The 17,395-nt window shown below is 42.2% G+C and overlaps 3 protein-coding genes across 4 annotated transcripts in view; 2 read left to right on the top strand and 1 right to left on the bottom strand.

Moving 5' to 3' along the window:
• The window catches only part of LOC136284902 (rap1 GTPase-activating protein 1-like), a 33,542-nt gene extending 32,259 nt beyond the window's left edge, over positions 1-1,283 (top strand). For both annotated transcript variants that reach the window (XR_010719322.1, XM_066175393.1), the window contains one exon: positions 297-1,283. Coding sequence is in view for 1 of the 2 variants with exons in the window: in XM_066175393.1 (XP_066031490.1) it covers positions 297-306 (10 nt within the window). In the remaining variant the exon portion in view is untranslated. The remainder of the gene's footprint in view (positions 1-296) is intronic.
• LOC136285753 (rap1 GTPase-activating protein 1-like) lies at positions 43-8,804 on the top strand. Its single transcript, XM_066177283.1, has 5 exons — positions 43-236; positions 2,337-2,463; positions 2,552-2,654; positions 5,621-5,706; positions 8,688-8,804. Exons 2-5 carry the CDS (start codon positions 2,338-2,340, stop codon positions 8,802-8,804), a joined length of 432 nt encoding a protein of 143 aa, XP_066033380.1. The 5' UTR covers positions 43-236; position 2,337.
• Positions 8,724-16,339, bottom strand: GSTK1 (glutathione S-transferase kappa 1). Its single transcript, XM_066175406.1, has 8 exons — positions 16,197-16,339; positions 15,553-15,634; positions 14,673-14,801; positions 14,233-14,333; positions 13,777-13,812; positions 10,935-11,051; positions 10,340-10,433; positions 8,724-9,019 (listed from the first exon to the last, which is right to left on the bottom strand). Exons 1-8 carry the CDS (start codon positions 16,260-16,262, stop codon positions 8,979-8,981), a joined length of 666 nt encoding a protein of 221 aa, XP_066031503.1. The 5' UTR covers positions 16,263-16,339; the 3' UTR covers positions 8,724-8,978.
• Between the last annotated feature and the right edge of the window lie 1,056 nt (positions 16,340-17,395).

The following is a 17,395-nucleotide window of genomic DNA, read 5'->3' as shown; positions in this document are numbered from 1 at the left end:
AGCCAGCAATCCATGAAACTGCCTTGTTCACTTGAGCTAACAGTGTCTTCTCTCCCACATACAGGGACAATTGTCCTTAGTTTCTCTGCTTTACTGTCCAGGTAGCCTTCCAAATAATCCTTCTTCCCAAGGGACAGACTCAAAAGAATGAACTCAGCCTATGTAACCAAATAGTAGAACTCCTGAGGATCAGACGACTCTCTGGGTTGCATCTGAAAAATCAAGCACTGTACTGTGTATGTCCATATCCTAGGAAAAGTACATGGGTTTTTTGTATGTGTGTTTTCCCTCGTCAGACACATCTGAGTGGGGACATCAAGCCAATCAGGAGTGGACCGGATGCTACTCAGTCATTGGGTACCTCACTGAAGACACTGGCAAGACTTTTGGGGTGAAATCAGAGTCCTGGCTAAGAGGAGCATGAACGTACTTAGAGGACCTCAAGGACTGTGGAGAGACCGAGTGGCACCAAGTAACGCTCCACTGGCAGTTCCTGGAGCAGGAATTCTGTGAGAGGGAGATGGACAGATAGCTCCTGTTGGAGCATTTTGGCTCTGTGCCCTTCCCATTGCCAAATCAGCAGCCACTGAACCAACCTCTACTAATGATGGGGAACGGAGGCCACCTTGAGTGTGATCCCTTCTCTTCCCTTCCTCTCCCCTCAGATAAGTGAGAATAGTTTGGCCTGCAGAAGGCAAGAGCAGAAGAACACAACTCCACCTCTGTCTCTAATGCCTTGACACAGGTCAAGAAATACAGTGCAGAGAACAAGGATGGAGAAACCTGCTGAGGAAGGGTGCTGAGAGGAGATACTTTGTGGAAATCTGGACCCCACTTCACTTAGATTCATGTTATTGATTTGCTCTGCTAAGGGAGAAGCATGTTGGCCTTCATTTCCTCCAAAATACATTTCCTAATCTCTTGAGGAAATATCTTTGGCCTTTATTGGCCCTGTCTTTACTGTTCTCCCTGTTGCATGCTGGCATGTAATATGCCTCGGACTTCAGGTTTCATTACTGCTTGTAGGTCAAGACTGGCCACATTTTGCAGTGTTTCTGAAGGAATAAATACATTTAGTATGTTAAAGGTGTCTTATTTCTTGCCTCTCTTACCTTTTTTTTTTTTTTGTTCCTTAACATTTTTAAGCACTTCATCTCTCTCTCACTAGCTGGTCTCTTATGCAGACAATGAGTATTTCACCATAAATTTGGGGCTTACATGCACAGTGCACCTTCTGCTATGTAAATGTGTTAGCCTCATGGACTGCTATATTCCTGAATGACTCTAAGCAGTGGATCCCAAATTCTCTGCTGGGAAGAGCTGACCTTGAGGGTCTTTGATAGATATGAAACATGCACCAGGCTACCTCAATGTCTGTTCCATTTGATAGAGTGGTGGTAAAGGGATCCAATGCAGTTTGCTTTGAATGTCCCCTTTGAATGGCCTTTTGGGAGCTAAATTTTAGTGGGACAGACCTACAGGAGTCAGTCTATTGGCAACTGGGCACATGGAAAATCACCAGGACGGGAATCCTGACCTAGGTGTGTTCCTCTCTGTAAGCAGGAGAAAGGCTCTGACATGTCTGTTAGAGCTTGGCACTTAATCCTACATAATTTGACACTGAGACATCGTGCAGTAGTGCCGATCTCAGTAATGTGTTTCTACGTCCCCATTGCTTCCTTAAACTTTATTAGTTAAGTGTTCTGTAATACTGTTTAATGTCTGTCTGCTTTCCTGCCTCCTCCTGTTACACCTATACAGAAAACAGCAGTAACACTTTATAAGCTCTATGACATGAAAAGCATGCTTTTTATGGTCCCTCTGTTCTGCGTGGAATTTCACTTAAGACAAAACACAATAGCCTGAGAGTGGCTTTGGGAAAGGATGGCCTAGACTGAGTTTCACCTGCCCTTTATACTCAGTTTAACACCTCTTCATACTGTATTTAGGCACTTAAAATCTCTGATCTCCAAAATAAGGCATCTGTTGATTTTAACGAATGTCTAGATGTATTTAATACTTAAATGCAGGTGGGTCGAGTCACTCTGCTTTATTACACTTAGGTCTGTGACTTAAAAATTTGTTCAGACTTGTCCTTTCATACAGTTATCCGAAAAGGAGACAGAGAGTTGGTGTTTCTCCTAAATGATGTAGCAACTGGAAATAAAGGTTTGCATGCCAGTTCACCTGAATGCTGTTCCTAGGTGGAAAAACTAGCTGTGGATGAATAATATATTCTTACTGTTTCTGACTGCTACATAATAAAGCTATGCCTTAGAAAGTTAAGCCTGTGTGTAACATTAAGCATGATGATGTTGAATGCTTGCATTTCACAGAATGCTCAGGAGTCAGACTTCAGGATACTGTGTGATGCAGCCACTCTCACGTTCATCATCCAGTGTAAGCAGTTGTTGTAGTGGATTGAGGGAAAATGAAACATCTGAGGAAGAGGAGAATGACAGGGTGGGTGTATGATCTCTAACAAACAGAGGCTACCCTCCCTGATTTTACCAGGTGCATTATTAAAACACGTCTTCTTTGCCCTCTCCAGGAGCTGACGTGCTCACTTAAGGGCCCTCCAAAACAGGATTCAATGGTTCAGAGTATGTGGCTGGATGACAGTGACTGCACACCCAGTACTTCTAGCTCACCAGGTAAAAAAGGAAGAAAAATAGAAAAAAACCCTCTACTTATGCTTCTAGAAGCATATGAGAGGTTGAACCAAATCTTCTGTGTGCTATACTTAAAATTTTAGAAGCACAGGTAGATGATAGCCCAGGAAAATGGGGAGAAAAGCTGCCATGCAAAGTTTAATGGGGAAAGAATATTTCAGTGGTATGAATAAATAGTGCTGTACATAGTGCAAAAAGAGTTACAGTAGATTGCAAAGAATTAAAGTGTATATGTGTTTTCTGTGGAGAGCTATGGTTGCATTTCTGAATCCAGTCCCCATATAGACTACATAGTTTGGATATAGGATTATAGGAACTGCTTCCTGAACAAAGCAGCAGCTTCTGGGAAGGTGGGTAATTAGGAAGCTAACCAGCACTGAGAATTTTTTGCCAAGGCTGGGCTCTTAGTCTAATAGTTGATTAAAGCTGATGTAGTTGATTAAAATCAGCTTGGATCCATTCACAGTGCAGAGATGATTATAGTCCTTAACAGTTGTCTTCAGTCCCCTGGCAGGGACAACTATTGCATTTCCTGCTGTGGAGCTGGATCACCTGCCCTGATTTCAGACCCTGTTTGCAGTTGTGTTTCTCTTTGTTAAAATGAACTGATTTGGATTGAAGCATTTCTTGTTGACCATCAGCCTTAAGCTAAAAGTAGGGAAAGTTTAAATCAGTCTGTTTCTGAGAATGAGGCTGTGTAAGATTCTGGGGAAGTATGATTGAATAGACTAAGCTTTTGAGTTTGGGGAGTTATTAGAAACTGTGAAAGGCAAAACATTTTACATTTATTGCTGGAAGACTGGAATAGGAGCATGCTGAGGTGGTAAGGGATACTAGGGGTTATGTGTACGGCAAGGAAGAGAGATGATTGGAAGGAACCGTGAAATCTTTATAGGAATTGTGTGAAAAAGGATTGTTTGTAAAGATTACAAGGGTCAGAAATTGGGGCCAACTTACTTTGAGGATAGTCTCCACAGCTGTCATATATGAGATCAAGAGTGGCCATCAGATAGATCCCTGCTTAAAATTGTATCTTAGCAACAGCATTGAAGATATGATACTGTCAGACGTTCTGCAGAGACCTCTGTTCTGTGAGATGTTCCTCTTTTGTTGTGGATGCTGGAGGCAGGGATGCTTTCCACTGGCCTCTGCTGCTCTTCACAGATAGTTTCTCTGTCTGCTGACTCTTTATTGTCTCACAGTATATAAATCATTAATATGCATCACTGAGAATAATCATTACAGAGAATGCAATGTAAAGTTCAATGTAATTTTTTGGTTTTACAACCCTGGGGACAGAGGGCCAGTATCCTGGTGGTTTAGTTTAGCCCTTTATTGAGTTATCCAGTAAATATTCAGCCTCAGTTAATGCACTGTGTAAAATCAGACCAAACTGATTTTTTTTCAATGGAGAAAGCTAAGACAAGCCCACTGTGAGTCTAGATCCTATGCTGAATAAATCCAGAATTCCTAACCGATGTAAACATTCTTGCTTCTCCAATTTACTTTGCAGATTGAGAGAGCAAAATTACAAGAAAAAACTTGTCAGCAGTCTGTGGTCATTATGCTCCCAGATCATGACATAGAGAACTGCCATTGCCAAAATATTTTCTGAGTTGGCTTTAAGGCACCAACATGTCTCATGTGCCAGAGCATGTCACATGAGGCAGAGGTGACTTTCCCCCTAGCCTCAAGGGCAGGATGAAAATTCAGCTATAACTCTCCTTAACACTTAGACACTACCATTTGTGTTAGATGTATTTTTATTTAGTTACTTGGCCTATTAGTCACTTCCTACAACAAACATACATCATATTTACATTTCAGCATAGTAGAACTGGGACATATACAAAATAGAGAAGAACTCTCATATTGTAAATTCATGTTGTTTAGAACCACAGTTTAGCAGCATTTGGCAGTGATTTACCAGTTTTGTTTTTAAATCTCAGTTTTAAATTACATAATGACACTGGGAAAGGGGATAGTCTACCTTGGAAAAAATGCTGAGAAAGTAGTTGCATCTCATCTGTTTCTTAGAAGATACTGGTGTGATCACACATATGTAAAAGAAAAAAGGAAAAAAAGTGTTCCTGGGGAAAGCATCTTAGCTTACTATCTAACTGCAGGAATCCCTCATTAGCTTTCTTCACTTTCTGACTGAATGGTGGTTAGATAGGCCATCAGAGGCATATTCTACCCCTTAGCACATTCCACACTAATATCAATGCTTTAATTCAAACTCTTTCCATTTTCCTCTGATTTAAAGAAAAGTGTTATAATACAGATTTATGTTGTGATGCAGCTATGCATAAACTGCCACAAATTGTACTGGTTATGAAATTACCATATTTAGTAATTTTAAGCATAGAATTGATAGAATGGAGGATCACTTAAGAATAAATGTGGAATGGTTTGAGAATGCTGTTATATTAAAGGCATCTTAATCACTTTTTGAGAAATGAGTATGGTGAATATTAGCTGATTACAGAAAGCAAAAGAATGGTTTTAATTTGTGAATTTTGCAAGTATTTAATCCCTGGTTTTGCCATGGTGTTGATATGTGATGAGAGACAAATTCCTTATACCTTGAGATGTGGAAATCTCAAGGGAGGGGTCAGGGGGAGAAGAAAGAAAGGCCGTGAGAGCAAAAGGTTAGAGTCTGCTTCACAAATTTGTATCCTTGGGGATAAGACATTCAGATTGTCTGGATCCAATGGCTGATGATTTTGTTTTTGTAATGAAATGAAAGCAGTCACTTTCCTCATGTTTTGAGCTGGAATGAAAAACAGGTGAAGGTTACACTAGTCAGTTTGGGAATAGGTACACTCCTTTCACTGTGGACAAGCCACAGATCTGTGAAAACTTTGGGGTAAAACCAGCTATGTGTACAGCTTGTGGGATACCCTCTTGATTATTTCTGTATTGTTCTGTGCTTGGTTCCCTTCTAGGAAGCAGGTTGCTTCCTTCCAGCAGTGTTGCTGGCTCCACTGGAAAAGGAAAAGGCAGCAAAGCAGAGGCTCAGCACCATAATACAGTAAGTGCTTTAATAAAATGTTTCCTTCTCACTTGCACAGAGATGAGGATGGGAGAAAAGAGAGAGGCTTGATTTCGGAGGGTTGAAAGGGCAGTAGGAAGGTGCTGGCAGGGGGAGGTTAAAGCGGTGCCTTGTTCTGCAGGCCTCCATTTTGTGCTGTGTGTGATGTCAGCGCGGGAGCACGGTCTGCTGCACGCAGGCTGAGGAGCACAGGTAGTGGACACGGGGGGAGGAGAGCCACGGGCCCCTGGCCATCCCTGCCTCACTGAGACAGTGCAGCAAGTGCTGTACAGCTTCTCAGCAGAGTCAGTCCTCTACCTTTCTCCACAAGCAATCTTCCATGGCCACCAACTCTGGCCTGTCTGATTTATCTAAGTGCTCCCTTTCTTGGTTGCCTCCTCCCTCTCAGGGAACAGCATTTCCTGTTGAGATTTTGCTCTCTGCCCTAATCTAGGCAGTTTCTTTCTCTTGTCTTCGATTGTTCAGTTTCCTTTGCTGAGGTGCAAACTACCTTTCCCTGTGTCTAACCCCTGTTTTTTATAATTTCATTACTTTACAGAACCCCTTTCTGTTGCTCGTTTCTTGATGTTGTGCCTATCTGTACACTTGCTTATTTGCTTTCAACCTAGCATTGGTGGGACTTACTTGTCCATGACAGTTTCACAGCTTTTCTAGACTTGGGAAGTGGGACTTGATTTCCTGGTGAGGTCTGTAATAGAGCAAAAGGGAACACAACTTCAGGTTTGTTCCCTAGAATTCACAGTCCAGTTTTGCCTGTGTTGGTGGGAGTCTCTCTTTTTGCTCAATGTCCCTTTCCTTGCCCAGTATCTTCTCTGGCCTGACTGCTAAACAGCTGCCTTGAAAGTGGTGGGGATATGAGGCTCTCAGGAGCTAGTTTAGTATATAGCTGAGTAGATGTGTCATGTTTATGGAAGAAAATTATTCCAGCTATTCCTAAATATTCCAAAATAGTTGGTAGTTCTTGTTGTTGCTGTTTAGATCCTCAGTGCTCAAGTTTTAGCTGCCCTGCCACCTTGTGGCATTCCGAGCAGTCAGGTGAACAGTTCAGCTCCATGAGGTGGTGGCCACCGGTGCCGCAGCAGACCAGAGAGGGGAGCTGGTACTCACCACTGAGACTGCTTCAGCGTGTGCTGCGACAGCGTTCAGAACTAAGCATGACAGTGCAGCTGCCAGCCACTGTATACTGGGGTCATCCCCAGAGTGTCTGCCAAGAACTTGTGCACACATCACAGCTCTGTAACATAGGAGCAAAGTTGCCTAAACGAGGGGCAGAACTCTCTCAAAGTTCTGCTCTCAAACAGGCAAATTTTGCTCAAAACAGGTAGAGTCAGAATTGCAACAGTCTCTAAACTCGCTGATATAAATGCAAAGGCTGTGGTTTTGCATTTACTGGTGGCTATTACAGTCAATAAGCCATGTATCTCATTAGTGCTTAAGTATGATTTTAGTACCTAAGGTTTTGAGCCTCTAATTTCCACTGATTTAAAGTAGGTCAAAGAGCATTTAAGATAATTTTGTGAAATATATTGGAGTCTGTAGGATCCATTTCTTTTGGTCCATCTGCCAAATCAACAACATTCTGCCACAAAGGCTGGTTATTTTTCAACTGATGTGGTTCAAAACACAAAGTTTTATGAGACCCTGCTTTTCACTGTGACATTATTTCTGTATGTTCTTTGAATGCTCACCAGCTCCTTATCAGAGTTCATTATTTCCACAAAAGGGCATTTTACCCACTCCTGAGACAGCACTATTGGCTTAAAGTGATGTTTTAGTCATTCCATTTTATCACAACCTCTGAATCAGTTTGATAGCACAGACTGGAGACTAGAAAGTTTCAGGGAAGAAATGGTAAAAAAATTCTTTAACATGGCTTCAAGGGACTTAAAGAAACCTATGGCACCCAAATACATGGTAACTTCCTTGTCATTCTAACTCATCTCTCACAAAGATTTCCTGAAGTTCCAGACTGGATTTGCCCAAAGACTAATGGGTATACTGGTAGAAAGGAGGAAGGACTCCTCCAATCCTAAGGTACTTCCTGAAGAGCTGAAAGAAGTAAAAATTGTGGATGGGGGGACAAATTATACTCCCACAACACTTACAGCTCTAACAATATGAAGAATACAGATTTTTTTTCTTTTTTTTTGACGCTTTGTTCCAGGATTTGCTGTTCAAGTGAAAATACATGAATATGGTTTACCTTAAAGTTCAGAAAAAAACAAAAACAGGAATTCCAGCTGCTGCTGTTTCATTCAGTGATGCATCAGAGTGTGGAATCACTGAAAAATCAAACTTCATATAAATCAAATTTCCGTGTGTTATTCCAATTTACCTGTTATAGGGCCAGGCTCAAACTGTTTCCATGTAAAATTTCTTAATTTTATTGTTTGCAACCTTTCCTGCTGCAGACTACATGATTGGAAGTCCGTCACAGCCAAACCCAAATGACCTTTGGGCAAGCAGCAATTAGGGCATCCTTGAGGAAGCAAAACAGAGTTTTCTTCAATTACCAGCTAAACCTACAATGGTGTTCACTACCGTCCTCCAAAGACATTATTGTAAAAATTGCATTAATTAAAAACCCCGGCAAGGTTTGGGGTTGGTGCCCAAGAATGCATGTGTGTGGTGGTTTCCTCAAATATCAGTCACTGCAGAGCAAGGTGTATCAAATATTGTCCAGGATGGGGACAGTTCCTTTTAAAATACTTGACTGGTTCCCTAGATTCTTCTTTGGGCTTGAATTGTGTCATTTCCGGCTGCCATGATGCAAAGTAAAAGGAAGCATTAATATCTTAGCCTGTACTTCTTATGTCTGTGTAGTACACTGGACTTAAAATAAAAGGAGAATATGGCCAGCTTCTCTTAGGTTGTGTGTGTGTGTTTATAAAGGACAAGCAGGAAGACATGAGAAACTCAGAGATCGCAGTCCAGTAATTATGTAATCCTCATGTTTTTAGGGTGAAGGAAAGAAAACTAGCCAGGAAAGAAGAATGTTCACTCTGCAAGAAGTTAAATCTTTAATGTTAATCTTACATCTGTTGAAAGAAAGAAAGAAAGTACATTTGTATTGGTAAATGCCTCACCAGGCTGGTAATACAGGCAAACCTTGAAATTCTTCAAAATTAGAGATGAGACCAAGCAGTAAAGCTAACTGTTAAGAAGCCGTCTCTTTATAAAATTGAATACATTCAGATAATTGCTAAAGATTGACATATATATTTTCCTTTCTATATATTTCTCCAGGACTTTCAGAGCTTGGGGCTTGGAACTGGTCCCAGCCATTTTTCACCTGCAAGACAAACCAGCACAAAAGAGCCACTTAAAATGTAATCCATACAAGTGATTGGCTAGTAATTTTTCTGCAGCAGGATTACTGTTCCTGCTCTTGTGATGGGTAACTACAGGTGATGGAATACAGATTTATATCTTGTTTGGTGTGCTTCAGCCAGCTCCATAAATCTTTCACTGTCTAGTCACAACTGAAACTGTACAGAAGAATTATTTTCCTCCATTACAGATGAAACATTCTGAAGGTCGGGGGTATTCCACACAAGGGAGAAATCAGTTCTTTTTAGGACTCATTTTTTCAGGGGCTGGGGGTTAAAAAAAAGTAAAAAAAGGGTGCAAGGCTGTGGAGTCAGAGAATCAAAAAGAAAATCTGAATAAGTCTTTGTAGTTGAGACCAGAAACCAGGCCACAACATTACAGTCAGTATTAGTGACTACTGTAGTGGGTGTTGGGTACTCTCCTTCTTCACTCTCATGTTCATCAAGAATATTTTATAGAATCCAAAAGACTAAAAAAAAAAACCCTCAAAAACTTTCCTTTCTGCTTAAGCCTATGACTAATACTAATTTGCATTAATACTTCCTGCTGAATGTTTTCCACAAATGTATGAGCTGATTATGTACATAACTCTTTCTAGAGACACTCTCTCAAATGCCAGATCTTGAGATGAATAGTCAAATGCCCTCTAACTCATAAAAACAGGTGACTTGAGTTTTATTATTTATCACAACCTACTTCAAACTCTTAAAGAATTTAAAGTGTGCAATCTGCTAATAAAAAAAATAAAAGGATAGTCAATATATGAACAGCTTTTAAACAGCTGTGTAGGTAAACACAAGTTCTGGACTGGGAAGCTGTAATAATGTTCCTGCTTTTTTAGTAAAAAGGAACAGATATAAAATGAAAATGTTACAACTACAAAAAACAAACAAACAAAAACAAACAAACAGAAAAAAGCAGTACCAGCCATAGTCATAATCTTAGCCAAGGCCTACTGCCTAGTACCAAAAGGTTACATATGAGTATTTTCAGAGCTAAAGGGTTTCAGTAGTATTTTGAGAATGGCACATGGAGCACAAAGCCTTGAAACATATCAAAGAGAGAATGGAGAACTCAAGTTACATCTGGTCTGGAAAAGGATCATTTGGTCATCTTAAGTATACTGAGACAGATTTCAGGGAGCAGTTTCATTCCAGGGGAAGGATAACCAACGTTATTTAATGTTTGAAAGCCCCTAAGAGTGATTTACTCAGCTGCATTACATGTTTTGTTCCAAGAGGGCGAAAGCATGAAACCAAAGTGATATAATGAGTAGACTCACCTATAACACTGCCTAGTAGCTCTAAACGATCAGAGCCAAAAAACAGATGAGGTTTTCCATCATAATGTGCCACAACAGCAGGCATCCCAAATGCCTATTGACACCATGAAGATGAAATAGAGAATGTTACAATGGGAGAATTTCTTGCAGACATATCATCACTCTTCAGGAATAAATCCTAATAACATTTATTTTATTCCTCCCCTTCTTTTTTGCCTTCTTCATTCTCAAAGGTAAGCCTAATGAAGCCATCTGAAAGAAGGTGACTCTCCAGAGCTTGTGTTCCCCTTTTGAAGGAGCATAAAAAACAACCTGATTAATCCACAGTTCTATTTCAAGTAGTAATAAATGGTATCTCTTAGTACTGGTTCTGTCCTTGCTCTCTAGCTGGAATGAGCTGAGTGGCTCAACATTGTTTTCCCAGATGACAGTGAGATAAACTACCAACAACAGTGAGGTGGCTTTCACACACTGGAAAACAAGGAGTCCATATAGTGCTTTCTAATCATCACCCTCATTGTTCCTTTCTTCCCTGTATTCTTAAGAGGGAAGGAATGCATAGCTGTGAAGCCCAGTGCCATTGGAAGCATCTCACCCCGTGTTTCAGTGCTTCAGCTGTTGCCTCTTTCAGTCGGTCCTTCACTGTAGGGGATGAAATCATTTCAAGTGTCTTCTGGGAGAGCTCTGCTGAGAGTCCAGCCTGTCGGGCAACCTGTGAAAAGATGACATAATTAAGAATACACTAGAAGTAAATATTCTAATTCCTACCCTGGTCTAATTAATTTAACCTTCAGTGTTACCACTTAAGGTCTATTGACAGAAAAATTTCAAAATACTCTTGAAGCACTTCTTGCACAACTGTCTTGCTGTATTCCCAACCCATTCATCATTTAACAACTCTCAGATACAAAGCAGAAGAAACATTTTAAACCTTCCAAGCTGCAAATCTGCACTTTTTTTTCCCAGGAGTTTCTAAACCCAAGAAAAAAAACCTTTGATACAATGACTCATCAGGTAACTTACAAAAAAAGCTCAAACTGGTGTTATGAAAAATAAAATCTCACTGTACAAGCCTACTAAGACAGAAACAGTTTGTATGACAAATGTGACCTAATGGGATCTGTAAGTGACAATGCATGAAAGACACTAAATCACAGAGGTTAAATAATTGCTGGTGTTACTACCCTATCTTTTCCACCTCCCCTGAGCCTCTGCCACACAGGAATGAGACAAAGTAGCCAAATTTAAAGGTCCAGTGTTTATCTGGTAACAAGGAATTACAAGTCCCTTTTGAATAAAGTATTTCACGAAAAAACCCAAAACAACCCAAAAAACCCCACCAAACAAAAACCCAAAAAAACAACCAAAAACCAACCCCAAAAAAACCTCATCCCCAAACAATATTACACATGGACAAGTAATCCTGCACGTGCTGGTGTTAATGACTCTTTCTTTCAGTTACTTTTTTTGTAATTGAAAACGCACATTTTCATGTACTTTCTCCTACTTACACATCAGGGAAATGAGAAGCTCTTTTTCACTGTGCTTGAACAGGAGGTTAAACAAGAGTACCACTGGACCAGAACAAAATACTTGGTAGCCACAATGTTTAGACTGCAATATTTACACAGTGACGTAGTATCTGCTCCTCACCGTTTCAAGGCAGAAAGAAGATTTAAGTGGACTGGGGCAGAATTCAGGCCATATATTGCTGCTATAGCAATTTATGTGAAGCTACTGATGACCAAACAAAGTAAAAAAAATACAAAGTAATTATTATCAAGTAAAGAAAGTTTCATTTTTATGACTCATGTGTAAAATAAATTCACCTGTAAAGACTCAGATGATTGGTTGGGACCTCTCACCCACCTTTAGATGACTAATTTCCAGAAGAGAGGAAAGTGTAGTACTTGTTGCAGGAGTGAATGAAGACAGACACAAGCAGACAAGGGGACACCTCCCTCTCTGCCTTGATGAACGGGGGGGATACTGATTGACTGCCAAACGGACTAAATTAGAGGTCGTTCCGAGTGTGAAGTCTGTGGTGCTGAAATTCTGCACGTCCTTGCTTTATTTAAATAATGATGGATTCAGAGACTATGTGACAATGTTCTGTATATATTTATGTGCTGGGTCCAGCTGGAACAGAGCTACTTTTCTTCACAGTAGCTCCTATGGTTTTGTGTTTCAGAACCGTGACCAAAACAATGCTGATAATATCCTAATTATTTTACCTATTGATGAATGATGTTTGCACAGTGTTCAGGCAGTTTTTGGTTCTCACTCTCTCCCCACATAAGTAAATAGGGGCTTCATCAGAGGCTGGGAGAAGACCTGAACTAACTGAAGAGGGAGACTATGCCTTATGCCATGCTCAGCAGTAATTGGTGAGGAGGGGGTTTAGGCAGGTTAAGGGAACTGGCTGAGCATCAGTCTACGTGTAGGCAGAGCTTTGTTTTCTTTCACTCTGCTTCCACTTCTCTTTTGCTTATTAAGTAATTTTATCTCAACCCACAAGTTTTCTGGCTTTTATTTTTCTTTTCCTCTTCCCCTGTCCTGGGCAGTGGGAGGAAGCAAGTGAGCACCTGTGTGGTGCTTGGCTGCCTACCAGGGTGAAAGTACCACACTTTAATTATATCCTTCAAATCTTGCATCTTAAAAAGGCAAAATGCAAACCTTTGCTGAAATTTTGGTAAAAAAGCTACACAAAGATGAAGCTGAAGTGCAAGGACTAGACATGGGAGGGAACAGCACGACTCCAAGTTTCAGATTTCAACTAGGGATATTGGATTGGAGAGACTAATCATGGACAACTCCTCTCTTTTCTTCATTTTCAAAAACTTATAAAATAATGAAGAAAGGAGAGACCTTCAAGAGGATCTCCTGGTACACTAACTTACATGCCATTACAGCTTTTACTGTAATAAACAAAATTGAAACTTCAAAAGAAAACACATCAAGAGTATAATTTCCAGGTATATAAAAGGGCAATATAGCACTGAGCTTAACAGAAAACCTAACTCCATCACTCTAAGGAAAGTCACCTTCCCCAAGTGTTGCATTTCACCCGAACATTTCATATAGCAGCAGTACCTCAATGCATTCTGGAGAAACTATTTATCCTTTCATGACTGTTAATAAAACAATATCAACAGATAACTCATTGTCCAGCCTGAGTATCTTGCCACATGAATTAACAAAAAAGAAGTGTATTCTGGTTCTGACTGTTATGTATAACATGACAAGGAAAAAAACCCCAAAAAATTCCCAACAGACCTCCAAGGGAATTTAAATTCCATTTATTTATTTCTGTCTGAATTTTTTCAATACTTCAAATGTTTGTTTGACAAAGATGTCTTTATGTCTATTACTGATCAAACTCATCAATAAGAATCTCTATCAGAAATTAGAAGCACCAAGAAAAAAGAGACACTTACGGCCAATATGTTCTCCGGCTGACTGATATCTTCATGCTGGTAAAAGAATGAAATAAGTAAATCAGTATTTAAGAAACACAAGCTTGGCTCTGGATTTAAAAGCAAGTTTTCTAAGAAAATAAAAATAAACCCAATACTAGTTGCTGGAGAAATTACCTTAGAAAAGGTCTTATGTCACGTAATCTAGGAATGTATTACAGTGTTTTCTGATATGAATCACTGATCTACTGGTCCAGCCTGTTGGACCCACCATATATACCTAAAAGAAGGCAATTTAAGCTGATTATAAGCTAATTCTTTTCCTAGTGGCTCCTGAACCCCTGTGACCTTAAGTTCCCTGCTATGACTTTTCACTAAAAGACATTTTCTTCCTCTTGCTGGAATTCCCCATTTGAATGATGTGGGACAGGAAGGGTGACAGAAAGGGTCAGGAAGTTGTCTGCATAAAATACTGACCTGTGACCAAAACCGCATCCAGAACTCCCTAGATAAGGGTTCCAGGTACTGTGGGTTTGTCATGTCTGTGGCTGTGATAAAGCGCATGGCCGCCAGAGTGCCTGGATTCGTGGGGAGACAGAGAAACACTCAGACAAGGTGCAGCATCAGGAGCAGGTGTTGTCTGCACGACTGCTACCTAAGAACAGTGTGATCTCCCCTGTAACAGTCCTGAGAATCCCACAGTCTGTACAGCAAAGCTCATGTTGATCCACAGTTGTCTCCCGTGCTAGTATCATTCACAGCCGTATTTCTCCAGAAATGGCAAAGAATGAACAGACTTCATACTGCTCACAGGTTCAGGAAAAGGCTCTACACAAGGAATTCATCTTCACCTTTACTGGTAGGGAGAACTGGAACCAGAGGTGGTAGGGATGAGAAATACCAGCTAAGACTCTTACTTGTGCCCATGATACGCTGGAAGTCATCTGCGGACATGTGTACAGGCACCTGGTAGTATTTTGCCATCCTTTTCATATCCTTCAGCATGTATTCACCTCGCTTTGGTAACGTTGCTGGTGGCTTGTTACCTTTTAGGGAAAAGTTCTGTTGAGATTTCCAGCTTTATTACAACAACACTGAACAAACCAACACTGGACTATACATACATATACCTAAGGAAGAGAATTTTCATACTATTATTTCATATTGGCTTACTGAAACATACTTGGCTTTTCCAAAGATAATGCTACAGTTCAAACATGGTTTATTTCAGTTTTGCACAGATCAAGCCTTTAAGATAGCTGAATCAGTTTTAAACCAAGGTACAAATGTCCTAGCAGGGATTTATGTTGATTCAGATAGATGACTTTTAAGCTAGACAGCTCCGAATGCATGGGTAAACCGCTGTAAAGACTTGTTAATTCATGATTTATAAGTATTGGTGATCTAATTAAGGCCGTGAGCACTATTTCAGGACATACTTGTATCCTTCCTGCATATTACATAGTGCAAGTGTTCCACAAATTAATTCTGGTTTTAAATCTAACTCTGAGAAAACACTGCACATCAAGGTTTGTTTTCTTGTTTTTAATTTGTATTTTTGAACTGATGAACTTTGGCACAGACTGTCTGTGTAGTTGCAACAGTGTGAAATCCCTTATGACTAATTTCTCAATCCCTCTGGAGCTCCACAATCCTATAGTTAATCTGTCACTAGTGCCAAAACTTAGTTCAGAGCTGGCTCTGCGTGGGCTCTGCACACACCAAGGGCCTGCACACTGGTGCTCTGCCAGTGAAGAAGGTATCTCCCTACAGAGCTCATCTCCCTGGGCTCCATACCGGTTTGTTGCATTATGGCACCAAGGAATGCTGGACGGAAGCGCAGGTCAATGTTCCAGATGTGCCGGTACCGGCAGAGAACCTGCAACGTGAAAGAGTTGTGAGGGATTCACAGTCAGAGATGTCTATAGAGCTGTTTGCAGCTAAGGCAGTAAATACTACAGAGAAATCCTTTCCTATTGTATTAGGGCTAGTCTTAAAGCCTTTCCTGGATGCTGCCAGAGAACTCTGATCTCAGAAAAACTGAGGGGTCTCTATTCGTGTCACGACTGTCCAAGTCTAAGCAGGGGTAAGTAGGGGAAAGGTCAGGCTCTGTCACGATCAGGACACTCGCACTTGTTGAATATGAAAACTACCCCCGAAGCAAAACGGTCAGCACCAACTCCTGCACCCGGCGTTTGACTCGGACACGCTTCCCTGGTGTCCCTGGATTTCAACACGCGAGGGAGAAGCCCAGGCACCCCTCAGAGGTGAGAGAAAAAGTAACTACGGGCGCAAAAGGGCGCTGCCTGCAGCCAGCCTGCCGAGCTGCCCTTGAGCCGCCCTTCCGAGGGGGAGGCGGCGGCGGCACCGGCGGGGCTCCAGAGCCCCTCGGGCCCCGCGGAGACCCGGGAAGGGCCTCCCTCCCTCTGCCGAGCCCTCACCTCAAACGCCAGCCAAGAGTACGGGGAGATCACATCGTAATAGAGCTCCACGAGCGTCCGGCCCATCCTGGCCCCGTCCCGTGCCCTGCCGCCGCTCCCCGGTGTCCGGCGGCCTCGGCCCCGCCCCGGGCAGGGAGCGGGGCGGGAACGGGAGCGGAGCGGCAGTGGGAGCGGGGCGGCGCTTCCGCCGGTGCGGGACGGAGCCTCCCCCGCCGGCCCCCGGCGCCGCCTCCTCGCAGCCGCTGCTGGCTCGGCGCGGCCGTGCCGATCGCTTCGCTGCCTCTCCGGAACATCCCGGCCGGGAGGAGGAGCAGGGCTGGGATAGCAGGGGGCAGGAACGGAGCCCGTGCCCTTGTCCGTGGGGAGGCCGGGGGAGAGCAGACTGCCGAGGAGGGAACCCGGGAGCTGACTCAGCGGAGCAGTCCAGCATGTTTTCCCGGGAGCACGGCTTCCCTGCCGCATCAGCGAGTGATTTACGTGCCACTGGCCCTTTTATCTCCCTACGCTCCGTTTTCCCCCACACTTGTTCCTCCTCCATTCACCCAAGCCCTTCCCTTTTCCCACCTTTGGTTCCTCCCCTGCCTATCACACAGGAATTCCTGTGAAATCCCAAAACGCTCTAGTTCTGCTACAGTTCGCTCCCCATCGCAGCAGCGCCCGTTAGTCCGGGATGTGATCTGGAACGTGCTCCTGGATCCCTCCTTTGGCTGTAATCTTGATTTTTTAGCAAAGCAGCTTTCTGAGTTATGAGTAACTTTAACTCAAGAATGAAAAACCTGAAGTGCCAACAACAGTTTGTGACTCCTCGCTGAAATCTTTCCTAGCACCTGAGTACGGGGCAGTGAGCCAATCGTTAAGAAAAGATCTGGGAGAGAGCTGGGAAACTTAAAAGGTGAAATTCTTAGCAAGCATATTGGTGGCAAAAAAAGAATGAATGAGTAACTGAATAAAAGTTCTATTTAGGGGAATTGGTAGGGCTTCTCCAAAGGGAAGTCCTGCCTTACGTTTTTCTCAAGGGGTTAAAAATACTGCAGAGTGTGACTTCAAAAAGTTGCAGCAAGTCGCTGCCTCAGGCATCCTCCGGGGTCTGTGGGTTCCCATCTTCAGGCCACTGGAGCCTATGGATGTGACTGCTGCTTTCCCAAGTGCTGGTTCAGCCAGTGGTGAGGCTGATTATGTGTCCCAGAGAGATAAGTATG

The sequence above is a fragment of the Chamaea fasciata genome, unplaced genomic scaffold (assembly GCF_029207755.1).
Source record: "Chamaea fasciata isolate MVZ Bird 193981 ecotype frontalis unplaced genomic scaffold, bChaFas1.0.hap1 SCAF_2, whole genome shotgun sequence".
NCBI classification, from domain to species: Eukaryota; Metazoa; Chordata; class Aves; order Passeriformes; family Sylviidae; genus Chamaea; species Chamaea fasciata.
This window is presented reverse-complemented; position numbering and strand designations above follow the sequence as displayed.

Coding starts and splice junctions, on each gene's coding strand:
- LOC136285753 (XM_066177283.1), top strand. CDS start 2,338: ATGCTCAGGAGTCAGACTTCAGGATACTGTGTGATGCAGCCACTCTCA. Junction 2,464..2,551: donor AGGAAGAGGAGAATGACAGG/GTGGGTGTATGA, acceptor TGCCCTCTCCAG/GAGCTGACGTGCTCACTTAA. Junction 5,707..8,687: donor AGGCTCAGCACCATAATACA/GTAAGTGCTTTA, acceptor TCATGTTTTTAG/GGTGAAGGAAAGAAAACTAG.
- GSTK1 (XM_066175406.1), bottom strand. CDS start 16,262: ATGGGCCGGACGCTCGTGGAGCTCTATTACGATGTGATCTCCCCGTAC. Junction 13,813..14,232: donor GGATGCGGTTTTGGTCACAG/GTCAGTATTTTA, acceptor TTCTTTTACCAG/CATGAAGATATCAGTCAGCC. Junction 11,052..13,776: donor AGCCGGAGAACATATTGGCC/GTAAGTGTCTCT, acceptor ATCTTTTCACAG/GTTGCCCGACAGGCTGGACT.